Source organism: Gobio gobio (genome assembly GCF_949357685.1).
Source record: "Gobio gobio genome assembly, chromosome: 8".
NCBI lineage: Eukaryota > Metazoa > Chordata > Actinopteri > Cypriniformes > Gobionidae > Gobio > Gobio gobio.
This window is the reverse complement of record NC_137114.1, coordinates 55,294,389-55,317,832: the sequence shown is the minus strand read 5'-3', so window position 1 is coordinate 55,317,832 and position 23,444 is coordinate 55,294,389. Positions and strand designations below refer to the sequence as shown.

Sequence of the window (23,444 nt, the reverse complement as noted above, 5' to 3'; positions counted from 1 at the left end):
AATAAAGTGCAGTCCAAGTTACGCCGACCCCGTCTTCTTCCTTCCCGCATCTACACGAACATACATTACAGGGTGTGAGTGCTACAGGGCGGTAGTCATTAGGGCACCTCAGGCTAGAGTGTTTTGGCACTGGCACAATGGAAGTGCGTTTAAAGCATGATGGTACAGCTGCTTGGGCAAGAGACAGGTTGAAAATGTCTGTAAAAACCCCAGCGAGCTGCTCTGCACATGCCCTGAGAACACGACCAGGGATGTTGTCTGGTCCAGCAGCCTTGTGCGCACTGCTCCGGCTCAGTGCCTTGCAGAAATCTGTGGAGGAGAGTGTGATTGGTGGGTGGTCAGCTGAGGGTTTGAGCTTGGTTGCAGTTTCTCTATTGTCTCTTTCATAGCAAGCATAAAAGTAATTTAGCTTGTTCAGGAAGTTGACATCAGTGGCTGCGGGGGTGGAGTGGGTGGGTTTGTAGTCCCTGATGGCCTGAATGCCCTGCCATATGCGTCGAGGCTCAGAGTTGGAAAAGTGACCCTCTATCTTTAGCTTGTAGCAGTGCTTGGCCTGTTTGATGCCCCTCTTCAGGTTTGCTCTGGATGTACTGTAGGCTTGTGCATCTCCTGATCTGAAGGCAGTATTGCGTGAGTCGCACTTCCCTGTTCATCCATGGCTTCTGATTTGGGTATGTGGTGATCTGTTTCTGGGTTGTAACACTGTCAATGGTGGTATTGATATGATCCAATACAGAGAAGGTGTAGGAGTCAATGTCCGTGTGAGCGCCACTGGTGGCTTGAGAAGCAAACACACTCCAGTCTGTGTGTAGAAACCTTTTCTGGAGTGTGGAATCTGCTCCCGCAGGCCACACCTTGATGGTCTTTACTGATGGCTTCACACGGTTGATGAGGGGTGCATATTTGGGGGTGAGGAACAAAGAAAGGTGATCTGACTGTCCCAGGTGGGGGAGGGGTGTCGCAACGTAAGCGTCAGCCATGTTTGTGTAAACATGGTCTAAGGTTTTGTTTCCTCTGGTGTGGCAGGAAACATGCTGGTGAAACTTGGGTAGCACTGACTTTAAGTTTGAATGATTAAAGTCACCTGCAACAATAAAAGCAGCTTCCGGGTGATCAGTCTGTTGTTTACTGATGGCTGCGTGAAGTTCTTTCATAGCAAGCTTGGCATCAGCATCCGGGGGAATATAGGCTGCAGTTATAATGGTGGAAGTGAACTCCCGCGGTAGATAAAACGGTCTACATTTAACCATGAGAAACTCAAGGTTAGCTGAACAATGACTTCCAACAATAGCAGAGTTTGTGCACCAAGCTTTGTTAATGTAAATGCACAATCCACCACCTCTTGTCTTACCGGAGACATCTAATGTTCTATCCGCCCGGAGCATGTGGCATCCCGCTAGCTCAATAGCGGTGTCCGGTATTCCGCTGTTTAACCAGGTTTCCGTGAAGATTAGGACGTTACAGTTCAAAAGTTTCTTGCTGTGTGTGATGCTGAGTCGAATCTCCTCCATTTTGTTCATTAGCGACTGTACATTGGCAGGAAAATGCTGGGTAAAGAGAGCCGGTGTGGTGTTAGCTTTAGCCTTAGCTCTCAGTCCTCCGCGCTTCCCCCCGCCTTTGTTTACGGTCTCGACGCCACCTGCGCGCACTTTCGCCCGGCCGGGTAGAGTGCATAGCCTCGGGTGTCCTAGCGATCTCAGAAAGGAGTCGAAGATTGTCCATAAAACTGTCGGAAATTCGCAAACCAATATCCAAAATCTCACCATGGGTGTACGATGTTAAGGCACAACTGTTCTGCACGAACAGACCCGAGATGAGCAAGAAAAATAACGCAAAATTGCCTCGCAATCTACTCGCGCCGCCATCTTGGGTGATTCACAGATGCTAACAGAATGAACTGACCTTAAAATCAGTGGCGGAGTCCTTTCTTAGAAATGAACAGCTTTGCATGAGGAGAATAAATCCAGGATTATTGCTCAAACGTGTCTCAAAGTGATGTATCTGAAGTAACGTTACAGCGCTTCACATGTGTTTGTATGTGTTAATGTGGGCATTGATGCGGGGATTTGAATCTCAAGTATTTGAATCTCAATAGAGCGATCTGTGGGCGTGGTCGCATTAGCGGATAATGAAATGGATTGCGGGTGACCGATATGTATCGCTTTTCAACTAGATTACATAAACACAGAATATTTGTTTTCGATTTGGTTTACATTGTTTAAAAAAAAAAGCAAAACATTTTGATTTTTATTGTGACTGTACACAAAAAAAATAGAAACTTAACCGATTAAAATGATGTATAACACTTGCCTGAATGATAAACAACGACAGAGTTATTTGAGTCTCTTTGGCACTGATAAGAAAAAAAGAGAGCCGATCGTGCCGGCGCAACCGCCGACTCGAGAGGGTTAATGATGATCATTGTGCTCTTGTGAAAAGCTCTATGTATTGTGTTGTTAATACATTCACACACTGTAAAAGCTGTTGGTCTGTTACTCAGTTAATGACACAATTACATCAATATCAGTGTGTCTGATTCTTTACCCTCTTCATTCTGATTTAAGATCAAAGCTTCAATCCAGACGAGCTAAAAAAAAGGAAAAAAAGAAGAAAAAAATGCCTGTGATTGAACCACAAGACTTTAATGAAAGCATGTATCCTGGTTTCAGGTAAAATGTGGGACTTTTGTTGTTGTTTAATTTTAGGAGCTGCAGTGACATCACACATCACTCAAACACATGATTAATGATTGAAACATTTCAGAAACCATATGATGTTCTGTGTCCCATAATACAACAAACAAATCATCCATTTTGTGATCTATGGCTATTTACTTCTCTAACTTGTGTAATAATGTGGTATTTTAATCTTACAGCCATGACTCTAAACCTGCTGAAGTCCTCGACACATTGAGATCAAATCTGAGGAAGAAGTTTGAGTGTTTGTGTGAGGGAATATCAAAGAAGGGAAACCCAACACTCCTGAATGAGATCTACACAGAGCTCTACATCACAGAGAGTGAAAGAGGAGAGATCAATAATGAGCATGAGGTGAGACAGATTGAGACACAGTCCAGGAAAGCAGAAACAGAGGACACACCGATCAAATGCAGTGACATCTTTAGACCTTTACCTGGACAAGACAAACCCATCAGAACTGTGCTGACAAAGGGAGTCGCTGGCATTGGAAAAACAGTCTCTGTGCAGAAGTTCATCCTGGACTGGGCTGAAGGGAAACAGAATCAGGACGTCCAGCTCATATTTCCACTTCCTTTCAGAGAGCTCAACTTGATGAGGACAAAACACTCAGTCTTTCAGATCTTCTTCATTTCTTTTTCCCTGAAACCAAAGAAATGGAAATATCCAGTGATAAGTATAAAGTGTCGTTCATCTTTGATGGTCTGGATGAGTGTCGTCTGTCTCTGGATTTTCAGAGCGATGTGAGGTTGTGTGATGTGACTGAATCAGCCTCAGTGGACGAGCTGTTGACAAACCTCATTGCGGGGAATCTGCTTCCCTCTGCTCTCATCTGGATCACCTCCAGACCCGCAGCAGCTGATCTAGTCCCCTCTGAGTGTGTCCATCGAGTGACAGAGGTACGAGGCTTTAGTGACCAACAGAAGGAGGAATACTTCAGGAAGAGAATCATTGATCGGAGTCTGGCCGACAGGATCATCAAACACCTGAAGTCATCAAGGAGCCTTTTTATTATGTGTCACATCCCAGTTTTCTGCTGGATCTCAGCCACTGTTCTGGAGAAGATGTTGAGTGAAGCAGAGACTGGAGAGATTCCCAAGACTCTCACTCAAATGTACACACACTTCCTGCTCCTTCAGAACGACATCAAACATGAGAAGGACTACGAAAAGAAAGTGAAAGATGAAGACATGATTGTCAAACTGGGAAAACTGGCGTATCAGCAGCTTGTGAAAGGAAACCTGATCTTCTATGAGGAAGACCTGAGAGAGTGTGACATTGATGTGACAGAAGCATCAGTGTACTCAGGATTGTGCACTCAGATCTTCAGAGAGGAGTTGGGCTTGTATCAGGGGAAAGTCTTCTGCTTTGTTCATCTGAGCATTCAGGAACATCTAGCGGCTCTATATGTGCATCTCTCCTTTATAAACAAGAACATCAATGTGTTTGACCAGATTACCAAACCAACTAATGGAGACACGGCTTCACTATCTGATCTCCATCAGAGAGCTGTGGATGAGGCTTTAGACAGTAAAAATGGGCATCTGGACCTTTTCCTTCGTTTCCTTCTGGGTCTGTCAGTGAAGTCTAATCAGAGTCTCTTACAAGAAGTAAAGATACAGACAGGAAACAGCTCTCACAACAATGAGAAAACAGTCGACTATATTAAAGAAAAGATCAGTGAGAATCCCTCTCCAGATAAATACATCAATCTGTTTCACTGTCTGAATGAACTGGGTGATCTTTCACTAGTGAACGAAGCTCAACCTCATATGAGCCGTGGAGGATTACGTGCTGTGAAACTCTCCTCATCTCAGTGGTCAGCTTTAGTTTTTGTGTTGTTGTCCTCAGAGCAGATGATGCAGAAGTTTGACCTGAGGAGATTAATTGGAGAAGAAACTGATCAGTAAGTAACACTGAGTTCAATCATTACAGTCTAAAACATTATGAACAGAGAAACACAGAGATCAGAGGTGTTTAAATCACACGGCACAGATTGATTTCTGGGATATTAAACATAATTTGCGGGTGTTTCTCAAACGGAGGCTGTGTCCTAGTAAGGCTGCATATCTCGACGGCCACGTCATCAAGCGCCTCTGAAGGCCGTCTCAGTTTGAAGGATCCTTTGACGGCAGCCTTCGTTTCACATCTTTAATTCAGCTCAATCACCCACAATCCTTTGCACACATACACATTCATGAAAAAGACCTGCTGGAGAACGAGCTGAGCTTATCTGAGTTCATTATGAAATGTAAGACACAAATAATGTTTTCAGAGATGAAGGCACACATGTTATCTTTTGTTTTCGTGAAATTAATCACTCAACACTAAACTGCCAATAATGAGCCACTGGAGACACAGACGGCTGTCATTCACTGCATTGCATTCATAGAAAAGCCAGTTAATATAAAGATCTTTAATACAAAGTATTTTTCCAAAATGAAGTTTGAATGGTATTTTGGTGGCGTGACCGTGGGGGCGGGAACACGTGCCGTAGCCATGAGCACTTACTAGAGCGTCTCCTAGTGTTTAATGCTGAGGAGGACTGGAGTCTACAAGCCTCAGAAGGACTGGACTAGGAAAGACACAACCTCTCTAGGATGCAGCCGTCCGTTTGAGACGCTCCCAATATCAATATGAGGGAGACTCCTGGAACTTCCCGGAGAGCTGGGATGTCTGATTATGGGAGGGAATCCGCTAAACTATTGATCTGAGTCACTCCTGATATTGTGATGATTGACACAGTGATCACCATAGCAACGGACGGGACAGTAAATCTGATGTCATCATAGATCTGAGCACTGAGTGTTGTAGTGTAAATGCAGACTAATAGACCGGACACAGAAACACTGACCAGAGAAAGAAACAACAGATCTGTGTCCGTTATAAACCAGTTTAATTAAAACAATATTTGAGGGTATTTAATGTATTATTTACTTCTGATATTAATTATTATCATCATTAATAATGAACTTTATTGTTTTATGTTCAAACAGTGACTCAGTAAACACAGCAGATGAAGTTCTTCAGAAGCTGCTGCCTGTGGTTACAGCAACTACATCAGCTCAGTAAGTAACACTGAGAACAATCATCACTGCTAAAACATTATAACAATTCTCACTTAAACATGAGAAATTAATGCTTTAATAACAAATATGAGTTATGTATGTAAAGATTTTTTTAATTTAATATAAATGTTAATACATTAGTGGGACCAAATCAGTGTCTCAGAGAATTTAATAATTTCATTTATTCATAAAGTAACAAAATTTTTTTTTTCATTGTTTTGTCACTGGTGTCACTTCTTTGGCAATATTAAAGGTTTGGTAACGCTTTAGATTACGGCCCGGAAAGTACTGTGTAAGTAAAGAGAATTTACAGCATAATTTTCGGTAATTATAGTGTAACTATAAAGTAAGTATGTGTAGGTATAAGGGAACAATATTTAATAGTGGGGGAATAAAGGGGTAACTATCAGGAAAATTAACACATTATTTATACTGTAAGTATCTTTTAATTAAGGGGTAATTGTCCATGTAGTTACAGGGTAAGTACAATAAACAACACATACAAAATCGGATATCACTTGGAAATATTTATTTGAAAAACAACTTAATCCAAAATAGATTTGACACTTCGTATTCATTTTTTTTTTTTAAATAAACTTTCCATTTCAAATAATAACGTCCGGACAGAAAGAGGCACGTTTTGTGCCTTTTTTTGTTTCTCTTGCTTGTCTTCCTCTTATTCTTTATCATTATTTCCACTGATGGATCTTAAGATGAATCCCATGTCTTTTGATATTTTGTATTATTATTTATTAAAATAAAAAGTACACCAAGAAATGCTCTCATAATTTACTAATCTTTTCGCCTCCGATTAGCTGTTACCAGCGCGTGCATGAGTAAAGAAGCTTCAAGCTTTCATGACGTTCTCGCGCGCGTTTAATCTGAAACACACGTGAGAACTGGTGGTCGGAAGCGATAGTCTACAGTTTAAATTTTTTTTAATATTGTTATTTTTCTTACAAACACTTATCGTTTCACTTCAGAAGTCATTGATTCATCCATTGGGGTTGTATGGATTACTGTAGTTATTGCTCTATGTGCTGTTTGATGCTTGAACTTTTAGGAACCCAAATGAGTTTTCATTAGCAGAGATTATTTATTTTTCTGTGTTCATATGAAGAAATAAAGTTGTATGTACATCTCGGATGGCATGAGGGTGAAAGATGTAAACGGTAACGGTGAACGGTGTAAACGGTGAGGACATTTCTGCGTGAACTGTATTTTCAGTGTAGCTGATACATAATACAGAATAGCTAGAGACATCCTTCTTAAGATTCATCTGTGGCAAGGACAATAAAGTAGAGGAACTAGACGAGGATAAAGCCATGCAAGAGAAACAAATAAATGTTGTAAATCTGTTTTAAAAAACTTGTTTTTTAAATAAAGGTTTCCGAGTAATATCAGATTGTGTACGTGTTTTTATTGTACTTACCCTGTAACTACATGAAACAAGAGGGGAACAAGAACCACTTTAATTTACAGCCCGCAGATTCATACTTACCCTGTAACTATACGAAACAAGAGGGGAACAAACACCACTTTAATTTACAACCTGCAGATTCATACTTACCCTGTAACTATACGAAACAAGAGGGGAACAAACACCACTTTAATTTACAGCCTGCAGATTCATACTTACCCTGTAACTATACGAAACAAGAGGGGAACAAACACCACTTTAATTTACAACCCGCAGATTCATACTTACCCTGTAACTACATGGATAATTACCCCTTAATTAAAAAATACTTACAGTATAAATAATGTGTTAATTTTCCTGATAGTTACCCCTTTATTCCCCCAATATTACATATTGTTCCCTTATACCAACACATACTTACTTAATAGTTACACTATAATTACCGAAAATTATGCTGTAAATTCTCTTTACTTAGGCAGTACTTTCCGGGCCGTAATCTAAAGCGTTACCAAAGGTTTTTATGAAATATTATTTCTCAGTTATTCCAACACATGTAGTCAGAGTTACAGAAAAATAATGATAATGCAACAAATAAGGAGATTATTTTATCTGTTGTTTATTTATTGATGTTCGTATTTTTTGAAAATATCAATGAAATAGAAAAAAGAAAATATGAGCCGAAAACAGCTTCGAAACGACTGCGCTGTGTGTGTGTGTGTGTGTGTGTGTGTGTGTGCTGTGTTCTCTGCTCCGTGTGTGTGTGTGTGTGTGTGTGTGTGTGTGTGTGTGTGGGCTGTGTTCTCTGCTCCGTGTGTGTGTGTGTGTGCTGCGTTCTCTGCTCTGTGTGTGTGTTACGAACTGCTCTGAGACAGAAGGGTTGAGAATCCACTCGCAGCTTTATTTGAGGGCAATCCAGAGGCGTAATCCAAAGTACAGGCAATGGTCATACACAGACAGGCAGTCCAAACAAAGAAACGAACAAACAAACAAAACAGGCAGGGACCAGAGGCAAGAGAGTAATCCAGGGAACAGGGCAAGATATCCAAAACCAACAGACAAGAAAAACAGGAGAATGCTCGGAATTGCAGCGTAACACTAAACAAGACTTCGCGGTGAGTAAATGAATGACCAAGGTTTAAATAGACAGGAAATAACAGGATGGTGAGACACAGGTGAAATGCAATCAGTAAATGAAGTACAGGTGAATGTGATCAGTGATAAGTGATGATGAGTCCGGGCAGTGAGTTATGGGAAATGTAGTAGGTGAGTGAATATAGTCTTATGTGTGGAGTGCCCTCTGGTGGCTCTCAAGGGCACTCCAGCTGGTGATCGTTACAGTGTGTGTGTGCTGCGTTCTCTGCTCTGTGTGTGTGTGTGCTGCATTCTTTGCTGTGTGTGTGTGTGTGTGCGTGTGTGTGCTGCATTCTCTGCTCTGTGTGTGTGTGTGTGCGGCATTCTCTGCTCCGTGTGTGTGTGTGTGCGGCGTTCTCTGCTCCGTGTGTGTGTGTGTGTGCGCTGCATTCCAGGGAACTACACTAACCTTTTCCACTGGTGGCACTTGCGCTACTAACTTTTTCAGTTACTGGCGCAAAACATGATTTGGTCGCACTGATTATTTATAGTAAGCCACTCTGGATAATAATGAACAATAATGAAACTGTATTGCATACAGATGTGCTTTTTATTTTACTTGCCATCTTTTAAACCACATGCCTTCTTGTTTTCTTTAACATTGGTTGGGATAGATTTACTGCAATAAAAAAACAGTACACAATAAAGTGCAAAATGAATTTCTTTTGGATTTCAACATGCTATGGTTGGCACAGATGGGCAGACTCCTGAACTCTTAAGGAAAAATAAAATAAATATAATCCATAAAATAATATAATAATAGATTTTCAGCAGCTATTGACTTTTCTGTATTAAAGATACAATAAAAAAAAAAACAATGTATGTCCACTTCACAGGACATCCCCCTCACATGTTGGATTAATGGCCACCCCGTAGAATAATTTGCGATTTAATTTTTTTTTTTTTTTTTTTTTTTTTTAATCACAAATTATTCTACGGGGTGGCCATTAATCCAACATGTGAGGTTTGGTCTCCAAAATTTGGTCTCCTCCATGAACTGCCACCTTAACGTGGTGGAGGGGTTTGAGTACCCGAATGACCCTAGGAGCTATGTTGTCCGGGGCTATATGCCCCTGGTAGGGTCTCCCAAGGCAAACAGGTCCTAGGTGACGGGTCAGACTAAGAGCAGTTCAAAAACCCTTATGATGACCAATAAAACGAGGACCGTGACGTCGCCCGGTACGGCGCAGCCGGGGCCCCACCCTGGAGCCAGGCCTGGGGTTGGGGCTCGTATGCGAGCGCCTGGTGGCCGGGCCTTCCCCCACGGGGTCCGGCCGGGCTCAGCCCGAAGGAGCGACGTGGGGACACCTTCCCGTGGGCCCACCACTCACGGGAGGGACCATAAGGGGCCGGTGCAAAGCGAATCGGGCGGCAGTCGAAGGAGGAGGCCTAGACGACCCGATCCCTGGACACAGAATCTGGCTCTTGGGACATGGAATGTCACCTCACTGGCGGGGAAAGAGCCTGAGATTGTGCGTGAGGTTGAGAGGTTCCGACTAGAGATAGTCGGAATCACCTCCACGCACGGCTTGGGCTCTGGAACCACACTACTCGAGAGGGGATGGACTCTTCACCACTCTGGAGTTGCCCATGGTGAGAGGCGGCGGGCTGGTGTGGGTTTGCTTATAGCCCCCCAGCTCTGCCGCCATGTGTTGGAGTTTACCCCGGTGAACGAGAGGGTCGTTTCCCTGCGGCTTCGGCTCGGGGATAGGTCTCTCAGTGTTGTGTGTGCCTACGGGCCGAACAGCAGTGCAGAGTACCCGACCTTCTTGGTGTCCCTGGGAGGGGTGCTGGAGAGTGCTCCGACTGGGGATTCCGTCGTTCTACTGGGGGACTTCAACGCCCACGTGGGCAATGACAGTGAAACCTGGAGGGGCGTGATTGGGAGGAACGGCCCCCCTGATCTGAACCCGAGTGGTGTTCAGTTGTTGGACTTCTGTGCTAGTTACAGTTTGTCCATAACGAACACCATGTTCAAGCATAAGGGTGTCCATCAGTGCACATGGCACCAGGACACCCTAGGTCGTAGGTCAATGATCGACTTTGTGGTCGTTTCATCTGACCTGCGGCCGTATGTCTTGGACACTCGGGTGAAGAGAGGGGCGGAGCTGTCAACTGATCACCACCTGGTGGTGAGTTGGATCCGATGGCGGGGGAGGAAGCTGGATAGACTCGGTAGACCCAAACGTACTGTGAGGGTCTGCTGGGAACGTTTGGCCGAGTCTCCTGTCAGAGAGATCTTCAACTCCTGCCTCCGGCAGAGCTTCGACCAGATCCCGAGGGAGGCTGGAGATATTGAGTCAGAGTGGACCATGTTCTCCACCTCCATTGTCAAAGCGGCTGCTCGGAGCTGTGGACGCAAGGTCTCCGGTGCCTGTCGAGGCGGCAATCCCCGAACCCGGTGGTGGACACCGGAAGTAAGGGATGCCGTCAAGCTGAAGAAGGAGTCCTATCGGGCCTGGCTGGCTTGTGGGACTCCTGAGGCAGCTGACAGGTACCGGCAGGCTAAACGGACTGCAGCCCGGGTGGTTGTGGAGGCAAAAACTCGGGCCTGGGAGGAGTTCGGTGAGGCCATGGAAAAGGACTATCGGCTGGCCTCGAAGAGATTCTGGCAAACCGTCCGGCGCCTCAGGAGGGGGAAGCAGTGCCCTACCAACGCTGTTTACAGTGGCGATGGGCGGCTGTTGACCTCAACTGGGGATGTTGTCGGACGGTGGAAGGAATACTTCGAGGATCTCCTCAATCCCGCCGTCACGTCTTCCATTGGGGAAGCAGAGGCTGGGGGCTCAGAGGAGGACTCGTCCATCACCCAAGCTGAAGTCACCGAGGTGGTCAAGAAACTCCTCGGTGGCAAGGCACCGGGGGTGGATGACATCCGCCCTGAGTACCTCAAGTCTCTGGATGTTGTGGGGCTGTCTTGGCTGACACGCCTCTGCAGCATCGCGTGGCGGTCGAGGACAGTGCCTCTGGGATGGCAGACCGGGGTGGTGGTCCCTCTTTTTAAGAAGGGGGACCGGAGGGTGTGTTCCAACTACAGGGGGATCACACTTCTCAGCCTCCCCGGGAAAGTCTATGCCAGGGTACTGGAGAGGAGAATTCGTCCGATAGTGGAACCTCGGATTCAGGAGGAACAGTGTGGTTTTCGTCCTGGTCGTGGAACACTGGACCAGCTCTATACCCTCTACAGGGTGCTGGAGGGTTCATGGGAGTTTGCCCAACCAGTCCACATTTGTTTTGTGGATTTGGAGAAGGCATTCGACTGTGTCCCTCGCGGCGTCCTGTGGAGGGTGCTGAGGGAATATGGGGTCTGGGGTCCTTTGCTGAGGGCTGTCCGGTCCCTGTATGACCGAAGCAGGAGTTTGGTCCGCATTGCCGGCAGTAAGTCAGACTTGTTCCCGGTGCATGTTGGACTCCGGCAGGACTGCCCTTTGTCGCCGGTTCTGTTCATAATTTTTATGGACAGAATTTCTAGGCGCAGCCAAGGGCCGGAGGGTGTCAGGTTTGGGGACCACACGGTTTCGTCTCTGCTCTTTGCGGATGACGTTGTCGTGTTGGCCCCTTCTAACCAGGACCTTCAGCATGCACTGGGACGGTTTGCAGCCGAGTGTGAAGCGGCTGGGATGGGGATCAGCACCTCCAAATCCGAGGCCATGGTCCTCAGTCGGAAAAGGGTGGCTTGCCCACTTCAGGTTGGTGGAGAGTTCCTGCCCCAAGTGGAGGAGTTCAAGTATCTAGGGGTCTTGTTCACGAGTGAGGGGAGGATGGAACGGGAGATTGACAGACGGATCGGTGCAGCTTCTGCAGTAATGCGGTCGATGTACCGGTCTGTCGTGGTGAAGAAAGAGCTAAGCCGTAAGGCGAAGCTCTCGATTTACCGGTCAATCTACGTTCCTACTCTCACCTATGGTCATGAGCTTTGGGTCATGACCGAAAGGACAAGATCCCGGATACAGGCGGCCGAAATGAGCTTTCTCCGCAGGGTGGCTGGGCGCTCCCTTAGAGATAGGGTGAGAAGCTCAGTCACTCGGGAGGAACTCGGAGTAGAGCCACTGCTCCTCCACATCGAGAGGGGACAGCTGAGGTGGCTCGGGCATCTGTTCCGGATGCCTCCTGAACGCCTTCCCGGGAAGGTGTTTCGGGCATGTCCAACCGGGAGGAGGCCCCGGGAAAGACCGAGGACACGCTGGAGGGACTATGTCTCCCGGCTGGCCTTGGAACGCCTCGGTGTCCCCCCGGAAGAGCTAGAGGAAGTGTCTAGGGAGAGGGAAGTCTGGGCATCTCTGCTTAGACTGCTGCCCCCGCGACCCGGCCCCGGATAAGCGGAAGAAGATGGATGGATGGAATTTGGTGAAAGGCATTTCCTCTTTGGCATTATCTACCATTAATGATAAACTAAATCCTATAAAATCCTCTGCTTCAGTCTATTGCAGATATAGATAATCATACAACCATGTGTCACACGGCGAAAGCGTGAGAGTTGGCAGCTCTGTGTACCTGTCTCTACACTTCGCGTGCTTCAGACTGTCATTGTGAAGCTTCAATGATTCGTGTTTGAATTGTTTTGACGCAGTTACAAATTTGGACAGTCCTGCAATTGAAGGCCCAAAGAATTTACATTACACACAGTGCATTGCTCCGTCTTGGTACCTTAACCGCTGGTATTCTTCAAGCCACTGGTGTCGAAATTCATATGTCCGTTTCGTTTTTCCCGCGTGTGCTTTCCCTGACGAATCCTTCTCAGCCTCATCATTCCCACAGGCTCCGTTTGACATGTCGCATCGACATCAAGTGATGGTTCTGTTACACTTGAACTTCCCTTCTTAAAATAGGAGTCAATTGTCCGCTTCATTTCAACACGTACAGATTGTAGGCTATGTTGAGATATATATGCGATTGCTGCGTGTGTCTTAATTTTTTTTAAATCAACGTTAGGCTACGCCTCGCCTACACCATTTCGAGAGGGGGCGGGGGTCGCAGGGTTGAAGCCAACTTGATGTGTTGAATGCTCAGAGCACGTTATAAAACGTATTCTTAAAATGCACATTTCTGTATTAATGAATGCTCATAGTAAATCATAGCATATTGCCTAAAACACAAGGTAGGTACAAAAATAATCAGTGATACATTTGCGACCCCATAGAAATTAGGGTCGCAATGGCATTTCAAAAGGTCGCATATGCGACCATTTTGGTGGCAGTGTAGTTCCCTGCATTCTCTGCTCCGTGTGTTTGTGAGCTGCGTTCTCTGCTCCGTGTGTGTGTGTGTGTGTGTGTGTGTTCTGCGTTATCTACTCTGTGTGCTGCGTTCTTTGCTCTGTGTGTGTGTGTGTGTGTGTGTGTGTGTGTGTGTGTGTGTGTGTGTGTGTGTGTGTGCTGCGTTCTCTGCTCGGTGTGTGTGTGTGTGTGTGTGTGTGCTGCGTTCTCTGCAATTGGGAGTCGACATGTTGCTAAGGTATTCTTGGTGGTTGCTATGGTGTTGCTAGGCAGTTTTTATTTGTCACAGATGGTTACTATGGAGTTTTATTTGTGTGTGCGCTGCGTTCTCTGCAATTGGGAGTCGACATGATTACCATTCATTAATTGTAATATCACATCTGTTTAAATGAAGTGTAAGAAATAATATTTTTCTGTGTTCAAGTGTTCAGTCTCTCTTTCTTGAGTTGAGGTGATCGAGTGATTGATCTGTAAATGACTGAACACATGAGCTGCTCCTCAGTAAAGTGATACGATCAACATTTAACACTCTTTACTTTAAACACACTCAATCTCAGCACAGTCAGGACTTCAACACATGAAGAACAAGATGAATTCATCCTTAATCACCATCACATCCATTTTGTTTCTGTGATCATCTTTACATATTATTTAATGTGATCATTTATGTCAGCTTTTATATAAGCTTTCCCTCACGCACACACACACACACGCACACACACACACACACACACGCACGCACACACACACACACACACACACACACACACAAATAACATTGTAAATTCAATTCAAATTTTTCAATTCAAATTTATTTGTATAGCGCTTTTCACAATACACATTGTTTCAAAGCAGCTTTACAGAAAGTGCATTTCATAGATGTACAGTAAAAATGTTAGAAAGACAATGTTAAAGAATAATGTTCGAAAAAGTTAATCAATCGTGTATTAATTTAGGCCATAACAACGCTGGCGTTGAGTCGTCTCTTCACAGGCGTGGAGTCGTCTCATCACAGGTGTCGGGGCATCCGAAGTCTCCATGAGAGGCTGGATACAAACTGGAGCTGATGAACTATTTACCTCGGGACTAGTGTCCCGAGATAACAACAGAAAAGCAGATGGGAAATGATTAGCGTAGCTGCTGTTCAGAATATTATATTAATGCTTTTGATCCGATTTAACTGTAGTATAAAAAGATATTTATAATGTGAATGCTTGGCTAAAGAGATGCGTCTTTAATCTAGTTTTAAACTGGGACAGCGAGTCTGAACCTTGAACAATATCAGGAAGACTATTCCAGAGTTTAGGAGCTAAATGTGAAAATGCCCTCCCTCCTTTAGTGGACTTAGATATCCTAGGAATGACCAGAAGCCTCGAGTTTAGTGATCTTAAAGAGCGCGATGGATTGTAGGGCGATAGAAGATCCGTTAGATACACTGGAGCTAAACCATTTAGGGCTTTATAGGTTAGTAGCAATAGTTTGTAATTGATACGGAACTTCACAGGTAACCAGTGTAGAGATGATAAAATTGGTGTTATATGATCATATTTTCTTGATCTAGTAAGAACTCTAGCAGCCGCGTTTTGGACTAACTGTAGTTTGTTTATTGAGGATGCAGGACAACCAGCTAATAAAGCATTACAGTAATCTAATCTCGAGGTCATGAATGCATGAACTAACTTTTCTGCATCAGAAATAGATAGCATGTTACGTAGCTTAGCAATGTTTCTAAGATGGAAAAATGCCGTTCTTGTAACATATGAAATATGATTTTCGAATGTCAGGTTGCGGTCTAATATAACACCCAGGTCTTTTACTGTAGTGGATAAAGTGACAGGACATCCTTCCAAGGTAAAATTGTATTGCGAGAGGTTTTGTGGGCAGTTTTTTGGACCAATAAGTAACACCTCCGTTTTATCTGAATTTAATAGCAGAAAATTACACGTCATCCAGTATTTAATATCTTCAACACACGCTGTCAGTTTAGATAATTTAGCGTTTTCATCCGGTCGTGATGAAATATATAATTGAGTGTCATCAGCATAACAGTGGAAATTAATTCCATGTTTTCTTATAATATTACCAAGTGGCAGCATATATATAGAGAATAGCAGAGGGCCTAACACGGATCCTTGCGGCACCCCATAGTCTACTGACGTCATCTTTGATTTTTCCCCATTTAGACAGACAAAATGGTAGCGGTCTGATAAGTACGATCTAAACCAGTTTAATGCCTGTCCCTGAACACCAGTATAATTTTGAAGTCGATCTAATAGTATTTTATGATCTATAGTATCAAACGCAGCACTAAGATCGAGTAGAACTAGTATTGAGATACAGCCTTGGTCAGAAGCTAGAAGTAAATCATTTGTGATTTTAACGAGTGCAGTTTCTGTGCTATGATGCGGCCACTAAATCTCACTAACATCAAACATGGTGATCTGTACATTATAATAATGAAGTCTCTGTTGATCTGATCTGTGTGTCTGATCTGAGAGTGTAGAGTGAAGAGTGTGTCATTGTTCTCTACAGGTTGAGTTGGTGTAGTGTCACAGATGAAGGTTGTGCTGCTCTGGCTTCAGCTCTGAGATCAAACCCCTCACATCTGAGAAAACTGAGTCTGTCATTTAATAAACTACAAGACCCAGGAGTGAAGCTGCTCTCTGCTGTACTGGAGAATCCTCACTGTAAACTGGAGACACTGGGGTAAGATCATCTCTACCATAAAGACTCAGAGTGAATAAGGATTAATATGTAGATATTGTACATGAAAGCAGATGAGCCGTATGAAAGAAAGCAAATCTGTGTTCAGGGTGCAAGGTTGGGAGAGATGGCTTGTTATAGTTCTTCCTCTGTGTTTATGGCAATCTAAGGCTCCGTTTACACTTGGCATTATCCGGATGTTGTCCAAATGTTATCCGATTAGCGTGTCCTGGTCCAGAGGTAGTCGAGGACACATTGTGATCTCAGTGTAATGTAAACTCAATCCAGCCATCGGATCTACACTCAGAGGCGGCATCATATATATAAATTAAACTTATTTGAGCTTTACAATAAACGTCAATCTTTAAAACAGTTTATTCAGACACATTATTATTTAGACAACATGTGTGTGTCATGTTTTATTTTAATTGTGCAACATTATCTGAGCGATGCGATCGCCTGTACAATCATGAGATCTTAATGAAGAGCTGCACGCTGTATGTTTTAATTGTTTCTGCATGTTTATTAATCTCCCATTTCTGTCAATATAGCCTAGTCACTGCACGCTATAAACTTAAACCCGGATGGTGTGACTTGTTTATCATGATCAGCCCCTGTTATTTCTGTATGATCAACTCTGGGAGAATTCCTTCATTTAAACAACTTAATTTGATCTAAGACTGGAGATTGCATCGGACTAAAGTAAGAGAGGGAAAGCAAAAAGACTCTTTTCAGACTGATCCAACTTACAGTTTTCCTAAAATTGCTGATCAAAACTCAGAGAAATCCCATAGAGACAGAGCGTATTTAGGCTACACCCACACCGGGGGCTGGGGGGGGGGGCAATCCAACGCTCTCCATTGACTTTGCATTGCGTGAGGCTGCATCCTTGTCATTTCGGACTTATGACAAAAAACAGAACAATGTCTAAAAGCTGATATGTGACAAAGTGTACAGTAAGAGTTAAATATAACGAAAGAATTGGATTTCTGAGTGGATGCGATAACTTGGAGAAGCTGTCGCCGAAGTGAGAAGAGGACGAGGAGGAGTATTGGAAATAGAGGCTGTGGCGGACCCACGGAGCATTAAAGCATCGTGAAATTAACTTCTCTTTCCTTTTATATTCTTTCCTTGGCGAGTCATATCTCAAATATTAGCTTGATATGCAAAAAGAAAAGTGTTGCAAACTCTGCAGTGAACTATTAGAGTGTTTTTGTGTGTGATATTGGTGTTTGCATAGACCGTGTTCATATCGTGCAAGCCAGAGCTAGTTTGCACGTGTGCTAAAGCTAATCACATGTAGAGGCTAACGAGTTGATGAAATGTGACAAAGGGTGATATTTAAGTGTCAATGTGTTCAATATGTGTTGAAATATTGAGTTAATGTTTTCTTTAAAGTACATGCATGTCATTTTGTGTAGGGGTGCTCCGATTGATCGGCAACCGATCTCTATCGGCCGATAATCGCTTTGGGATGATTGTTCGGCAGTCTCTAAAAATGCCGATCTCATGAACCGATCGCATGCTGACGACACATAAAAACCTTTGCCTGCCGTGAGAGCTAGGGCATGACATGCAGCGACACCGTCTCATTCTCTTTTTCCGGCACTGGTAAAATAATTATAATGCTGAAGGTGAGGTACAATTCATATTTCTATATTAAATAACTTGCGCAGTCATTTGAAAACTTTCTGTGAGACGTAAGTTCACAAACAGCGCGAGTGAATCACTGCGTGCGCGTGCTCTCTCTCTCCCTTTCAAAATGCTCAAATGTCTTCACATCAGCGCATCGCATCTGCACTAAAATCGAGCTGCACAGTTGACAGGATTTGCCACTGTTGACAGGATTTGCCACTTGCACAATCGAGGCAGTGTCGCATCGTCACTAAAGTTTATCATTTGCATTTTTTTTAAAGTCTTGCCAGTGTTCAAACCACTCCGCACTTGCGCGCTCTCCAGACCGTGAGCATGTGCGCTCACGCGCACACAAACACACACACACAGGCCATCTCACAAAAAGCTTGCGAGAACAAATTGCGCTGAAATGGTCAGATACACACAAATGTAAGTACTAAATTACCATCTTGACGAGTATGCATGTAAACCCCGTCGTGACTTGCGAGTGAACATTTGTGCAACTGCATGTAACCGTATCCGTGTTCGCTCTTAAAGTGACAGCTGTTGAATAAACTGCTGCTGTCTCTGAGTTTCTCTTGTCTTGTGTTGTTTGATGAACCTTTATGACACGCACTGCTCTTGAATGACTAACTTTTGCAACCTTAAGTGTAAGGATTAATCTAATTTAATTTATTCAGGGAAGACCAATATTAATTTACATTTGATTTCTTATTAAATGTCTTTAGTATTTCTTACCTCAATACTAATGTTAGACCTACCTGAAAATTTGTCATTAAAAACAAAAATCCACTGCATGATCAAATATTTAGGTGAGATAATTATATACATTTATTATATACATTTATTTGGGAAAGATGGCCTACAGTAGCCTTAAGTTATCTCATTTTCTAAAATAAACACTTGGTGGTTCTTCAAGATCTTGACTCTAGCCTATTTCTATAGTTTTTTTTTCTCAATACAGTTAATTTAGAGTTAGTTTCATTTCTACAAATGGTGCAAAATCTGCAAGATTATAGATAAAAGATTCCCATTCCCCTGCCATTCTGTGATCGGCAGTGATCGGCAATTGGCAGATCATGATCTTGGTGATCGGTGATTGGCCCCAAAAATGCTGATCGGAGCATCTCTAATTTTGTGTATGAGAGTTTGAATTGAAGATTGAATATTGTTTCTGCCTTGTGTTTTTACAAGGCTGGGTTTTTTTGAGAGATTGAGATCATCTTCGAGAGTGATCCATTCCGGACACCAGATGCAATTTAAGTGCATACATGGCGAGCCACCCATGGATCTGATCTGCCTGTTGAACTGTGTGTTAGAACCACTGATCTATATAAATGACTGGATTGCTCATGACGTCATAAAGAGTGAAGCCGCCATGTTGGTGTTCCCTAGTCAGCTCACGTGTTCAGTAGAGTCTGGGAAACTACGTCATTGCGCATTGCATTATGGGTAGTCACCGCCATGTTTTAGGAAACGCTCAGGAGCGTACAATGATAACAAATGCGAATCACCAGAGGAAAAAAACTACTATTTTCGTTAAATGGGTTCAGTACTGTATATGAACAATACCAGATTAATAATCAGATTAAACATGCCTTGTAAAAAAATACCTGATAAATAATGTGAAAACAAGCTTTGTGCATCATAGAGAATAATATTCTGAGTAATTTACAGTAGGTTTGATATGTTTAGGCCAAACAGTGTTGTCGTTGAATGGATTTAAATGGGTTCAGTACTGTATATGAACAATACCAGATTAATAATCGGATTAAACATGCCTTGTAAAAAAATACCTGATAAATAATGTGAAAACAAGCCTTGTGCATCATAGAGAATAATATTCTGAGTAATTTACAGTAGGTTTGATACGTTTAGGCCAAACAGTGTTGTCGTTGAATGGATTTAAACGGGTTCAGTACTGTATATGAACAATTCCAGATTAATAATCGGATTAAACATGTTTTGTAAAAAAAATACCTGATAAATAATGTGAAAAACAAGCCTTTTGCATCATAGAGAATAATATTCTGCGTAATTTACAGTAGGTTTGAGTCCTTTAGGCCAAACGGTGTTGTCGTTTAATGGATTTAAATAGGTTCAGTACTGTAAATGAACAATACCAGATTAATAATCGGATTAAACATGCCTTGTAAAAAAATACCTGATAAATAATGTGAAAAACAAGCCTTGTGCATCATAGAGAATAATATTCTGAGTAATTTACAGTAGGTTTGATACTTTTTGGCCAAACAGTGTTGTCGTTTAATGGAATTACGGTATTGCATATATTAAACTTTCTAAAATTATTATAAAATATGGGAAATGCTAATTCCAAAAACGGAGCCTTGTGCAATAAAAGGGATGTTTTTCTGAACATTGTAGCATTAGTTTGATAACATAATGTCGTATAGTTAAATTGTTTAAATGATTTATACGGGTAATTATTATATATTTTATCTGCCAGAATTAAGCCTTGTGCAACCTAAAGGACTTTGGTTTATGCTTTAAACTTTTTTTAAAGGGGGCCGGATTCGATATTGTGGACATACCCGGGGGCCGGTCCCTTTTCTAGCCTATTTTATATATATATATATATATATATATATATATATATATATATATATATATATATATATATATATATATATATATATATATATATATATATATATAATGACATGTTTTGTTTCTTTGAAACATGACAGATTTTCATCAACAAAACTTTCATCAACCAAAAAGTTTTAATGGGTGAAATTTTAATATTATTACAGAGTTAGAACTCTATTCTTATTTAAATTTAAAAAGTGCTCTATTTAGATCACCACAGGTAAAACCACACTACAAAACATGTTTTTGTGACTTGGTATTTCTGTCTTTTTTCCAGTCCAAATATCTAAAAATCAAGATGCTTTTACTGAGGAAAATTACTGATTCCTGGGGGAAAAAATCTAAATGAATTGAGTTTTAGCTTGAAACAAACTAAATTATCTGCCAATGGATTAGAAAAATAATCTTCCAAAATCTTCCTTAAAGATTCCAAACAGAAACATTATTTTTCTTACCCCATTGGCAGATATATTTGCTTGTTTAAAAAAAAAACTCACTTCAATTTTATTTTATTTTCCAGAAAACAAGAAAAAATATCTGATGTCATTTATCTTATCTAGTAACATCTTGATTTAAGAATGTTTTGATATATTTAGACTAGAAACAAGACAAAAATACATTTTTTGCAGTGCACACAAGGCAAAAAGTCCCATGCCCATGAGAAGGATGCAATACTAATGCAATACTAGACATTGCAGTTAAGGCATGACCATTGGACAGTGAAATACTCGTTGGGTCAGCAGGATCTGACTTTTGATCCTGCTGGCAGTCAATCTGGCAGTACATTTTGGGAGTTCATTTTAGTCCATCCTGAAGTCCGTTTTGCAGAGATGGACTAAAAATGAACTCCCAAAACGTACTGCCAGATTCTGGAAGATGAATTCTTCAAACAGTGGTACTAGAGGATGTGGTGCTGGTCCTTCAAGAGTCATTCTCAACCTATCTGTCCATAAAGCCTATAAAAAAACCTTCTTCATGTATTTTACAACACTTCAGCTTGTGATTCTTATCTAGTGGGGGTCATTTTTTAGGATTCTTTACCTAACTGAAGTCTCTGAGATCCTGACACCTTGCACTTCTGGAGACTCCAGGTAGGTTGCAGCTTTGGAAAATGGTGGTGCTGGAGACTAAAGGGTTCCTGATGGTTTCACCCTTAATTCTTCACCTTAATTCTTAATTCTTTTGCAGTTAACAGGTGTCTTTTCTCCGCCACATGTTTTTGTCTGACCCTGCTGACCCAACGAGCATTTCACTGTCCAGTGGTCATGCCTTAACTGCAATGTCTAGTATTGCATTAGTATTGCATCCTTCTCATGGGCATTTAATACTTTTTGACTTTTCAGTCTGAGTTAAATCTCTTTTTTGGCTCAATTTATCTGTAAAAGAAAACATGCCTAATAATTCTGCACACCTGAATATAAGGTGTTTTTCATTTCCAGCCTTCATGAACAATTATATATCACTTATACATTATTAAATACTAAATTAATAGTAGTTATTAGGATTATTGTGGTTTGGAATTGGTCAAATGTGCCTGGAAAAAAAATATGATCAGAAAATCAACGTGCCTAATAATTCTGCACTCCCTGTAGAATGGTATTTAGTCTACATATAAATTCAAATGCACAAAACTGCAAGTTTATGACAAAAAATAGTCTGCAATTTGGCCTTTATTAGTCATTTAATACATGTCTACATTACAAATTAAATAAAATTTGATATTAACCTACATTTCTGACAAATTACCATGGTTACAGGTAGTGTTACTACAGTAAATCCATGATAAATTCGAAATGCGAATTGTTGTTTGAAAAGTATTTTGAATCGGCTCAGCTGATTTGCACGTTAGTGTTGTTGATTAAGTCAGCGCTGTTTAACTGGAAATTAAATCAAATCACCGAGAGATTTGCATCTCGTAACGGAGACCTCTGTGCCGAACTCGAACACTTCTCACGGGCTGCGTGATCGAGACACTCAGCTGGTAAACACATTTGTTCAGAGTCAGAGCTCGCGTGAGTTGCGCAGAGCACAAGTCGCGCTGTTTCGTTCCGCTTTGGGGGCTGTTTCCCTGGCCTAAATCTAGTACTGCCACCTTGCGGTGACATCGTGAAACTGCATGATTTGTAAATGATCCGTGGCGGGCCACATATAATACATTTTAATAGACGCGCTGCGGGCCGTTTGAAATTCATCCCCGGGCCGCATTTGGCCTGCGGGCCGGACTTTGGACACCCTTGGTTTATGCATATCTGAGTTGCTTTGAGCTGAAAATATGAAATGCGCAGAGAGTTTAATGGGTACGAAACTGAATGTCTAACGAACGTCAAACGTTAAACTAACTTTACCGCAATTATGAATTTCGCCATTGAAAGTGAAAATGGAACTCATGAAAAGAAAACGTGGCAGTACTTTAAGTCAAAAGAAGGCGATTCAAGTCGAGCTACATGTTCAATTTGCAATGCCGATTTGTCTCGTGGTGGCAAGCACCCTACACAACAGCCGCTGTTAAAACATTTGCGAATGAAACATCCGAAAGAATACGAGTTGTGCATGAGGGAATCTACAGACAGCAGCCAAAATGTATTTTATTTTACCATGCAAATAGCCGCATACAGATCAGATAAAATATAAATAAAAAGAATAAAATAAATAGGCCTACACTAAATATTTTTCACTTAAATAATTACCAAATTAAGATGACAAACCGAAAATACACTGAATCCGTAAGCTTTGAAGAACCAGAATTGCTATTTTTTTTTTTTTTTTTCAAATAAAAATAGCAGGCCTAGGCTACCTCAATCCACACCTTGTATGTTTTTTTGTTTGTTTGTTTTTTAAGTAACCTGTCTAATTGATGTGGGTTACTCTGGAGCGCAGCCTGTTGACAGTTAAACCCGCAGCAGAAAACAACCTCTCAATCCTTCTGTCTCCGCAGCGCAAGCCCCCTGCGCTCTCCGTTGTGCTGTTC

The 23,444-nt window shown here is 42.2% G+C and overlaps 1 protein-coding gene across 1 annotated transcript in view; it reads left to right on the top strand.

The window, feature by feature from the left end:
* Positions 1-23,444, top strand: part of LOC307130040 (NLR family CARD domain-containing protein 3-like) — a 49,148-nt gene that overhangs the window by 9,322 nt on the left and 16,382 nt on the right. Inside the window, 5 exon segments of the mRNA XM_079822896.1 lie at positions 2,565-2,669; positions 2,876-3,285; positions 3,288-4,602; positions 5,693-5,764; positions 16,061-16,234. Coding sequence (XP_079679022.1) covers positions 2,565-2,669; positions 2,876-3,285; positions 3,288-4,602; positions 5,693-5,764; positions 16,061-16,234 — 2,076 coding nt within the window.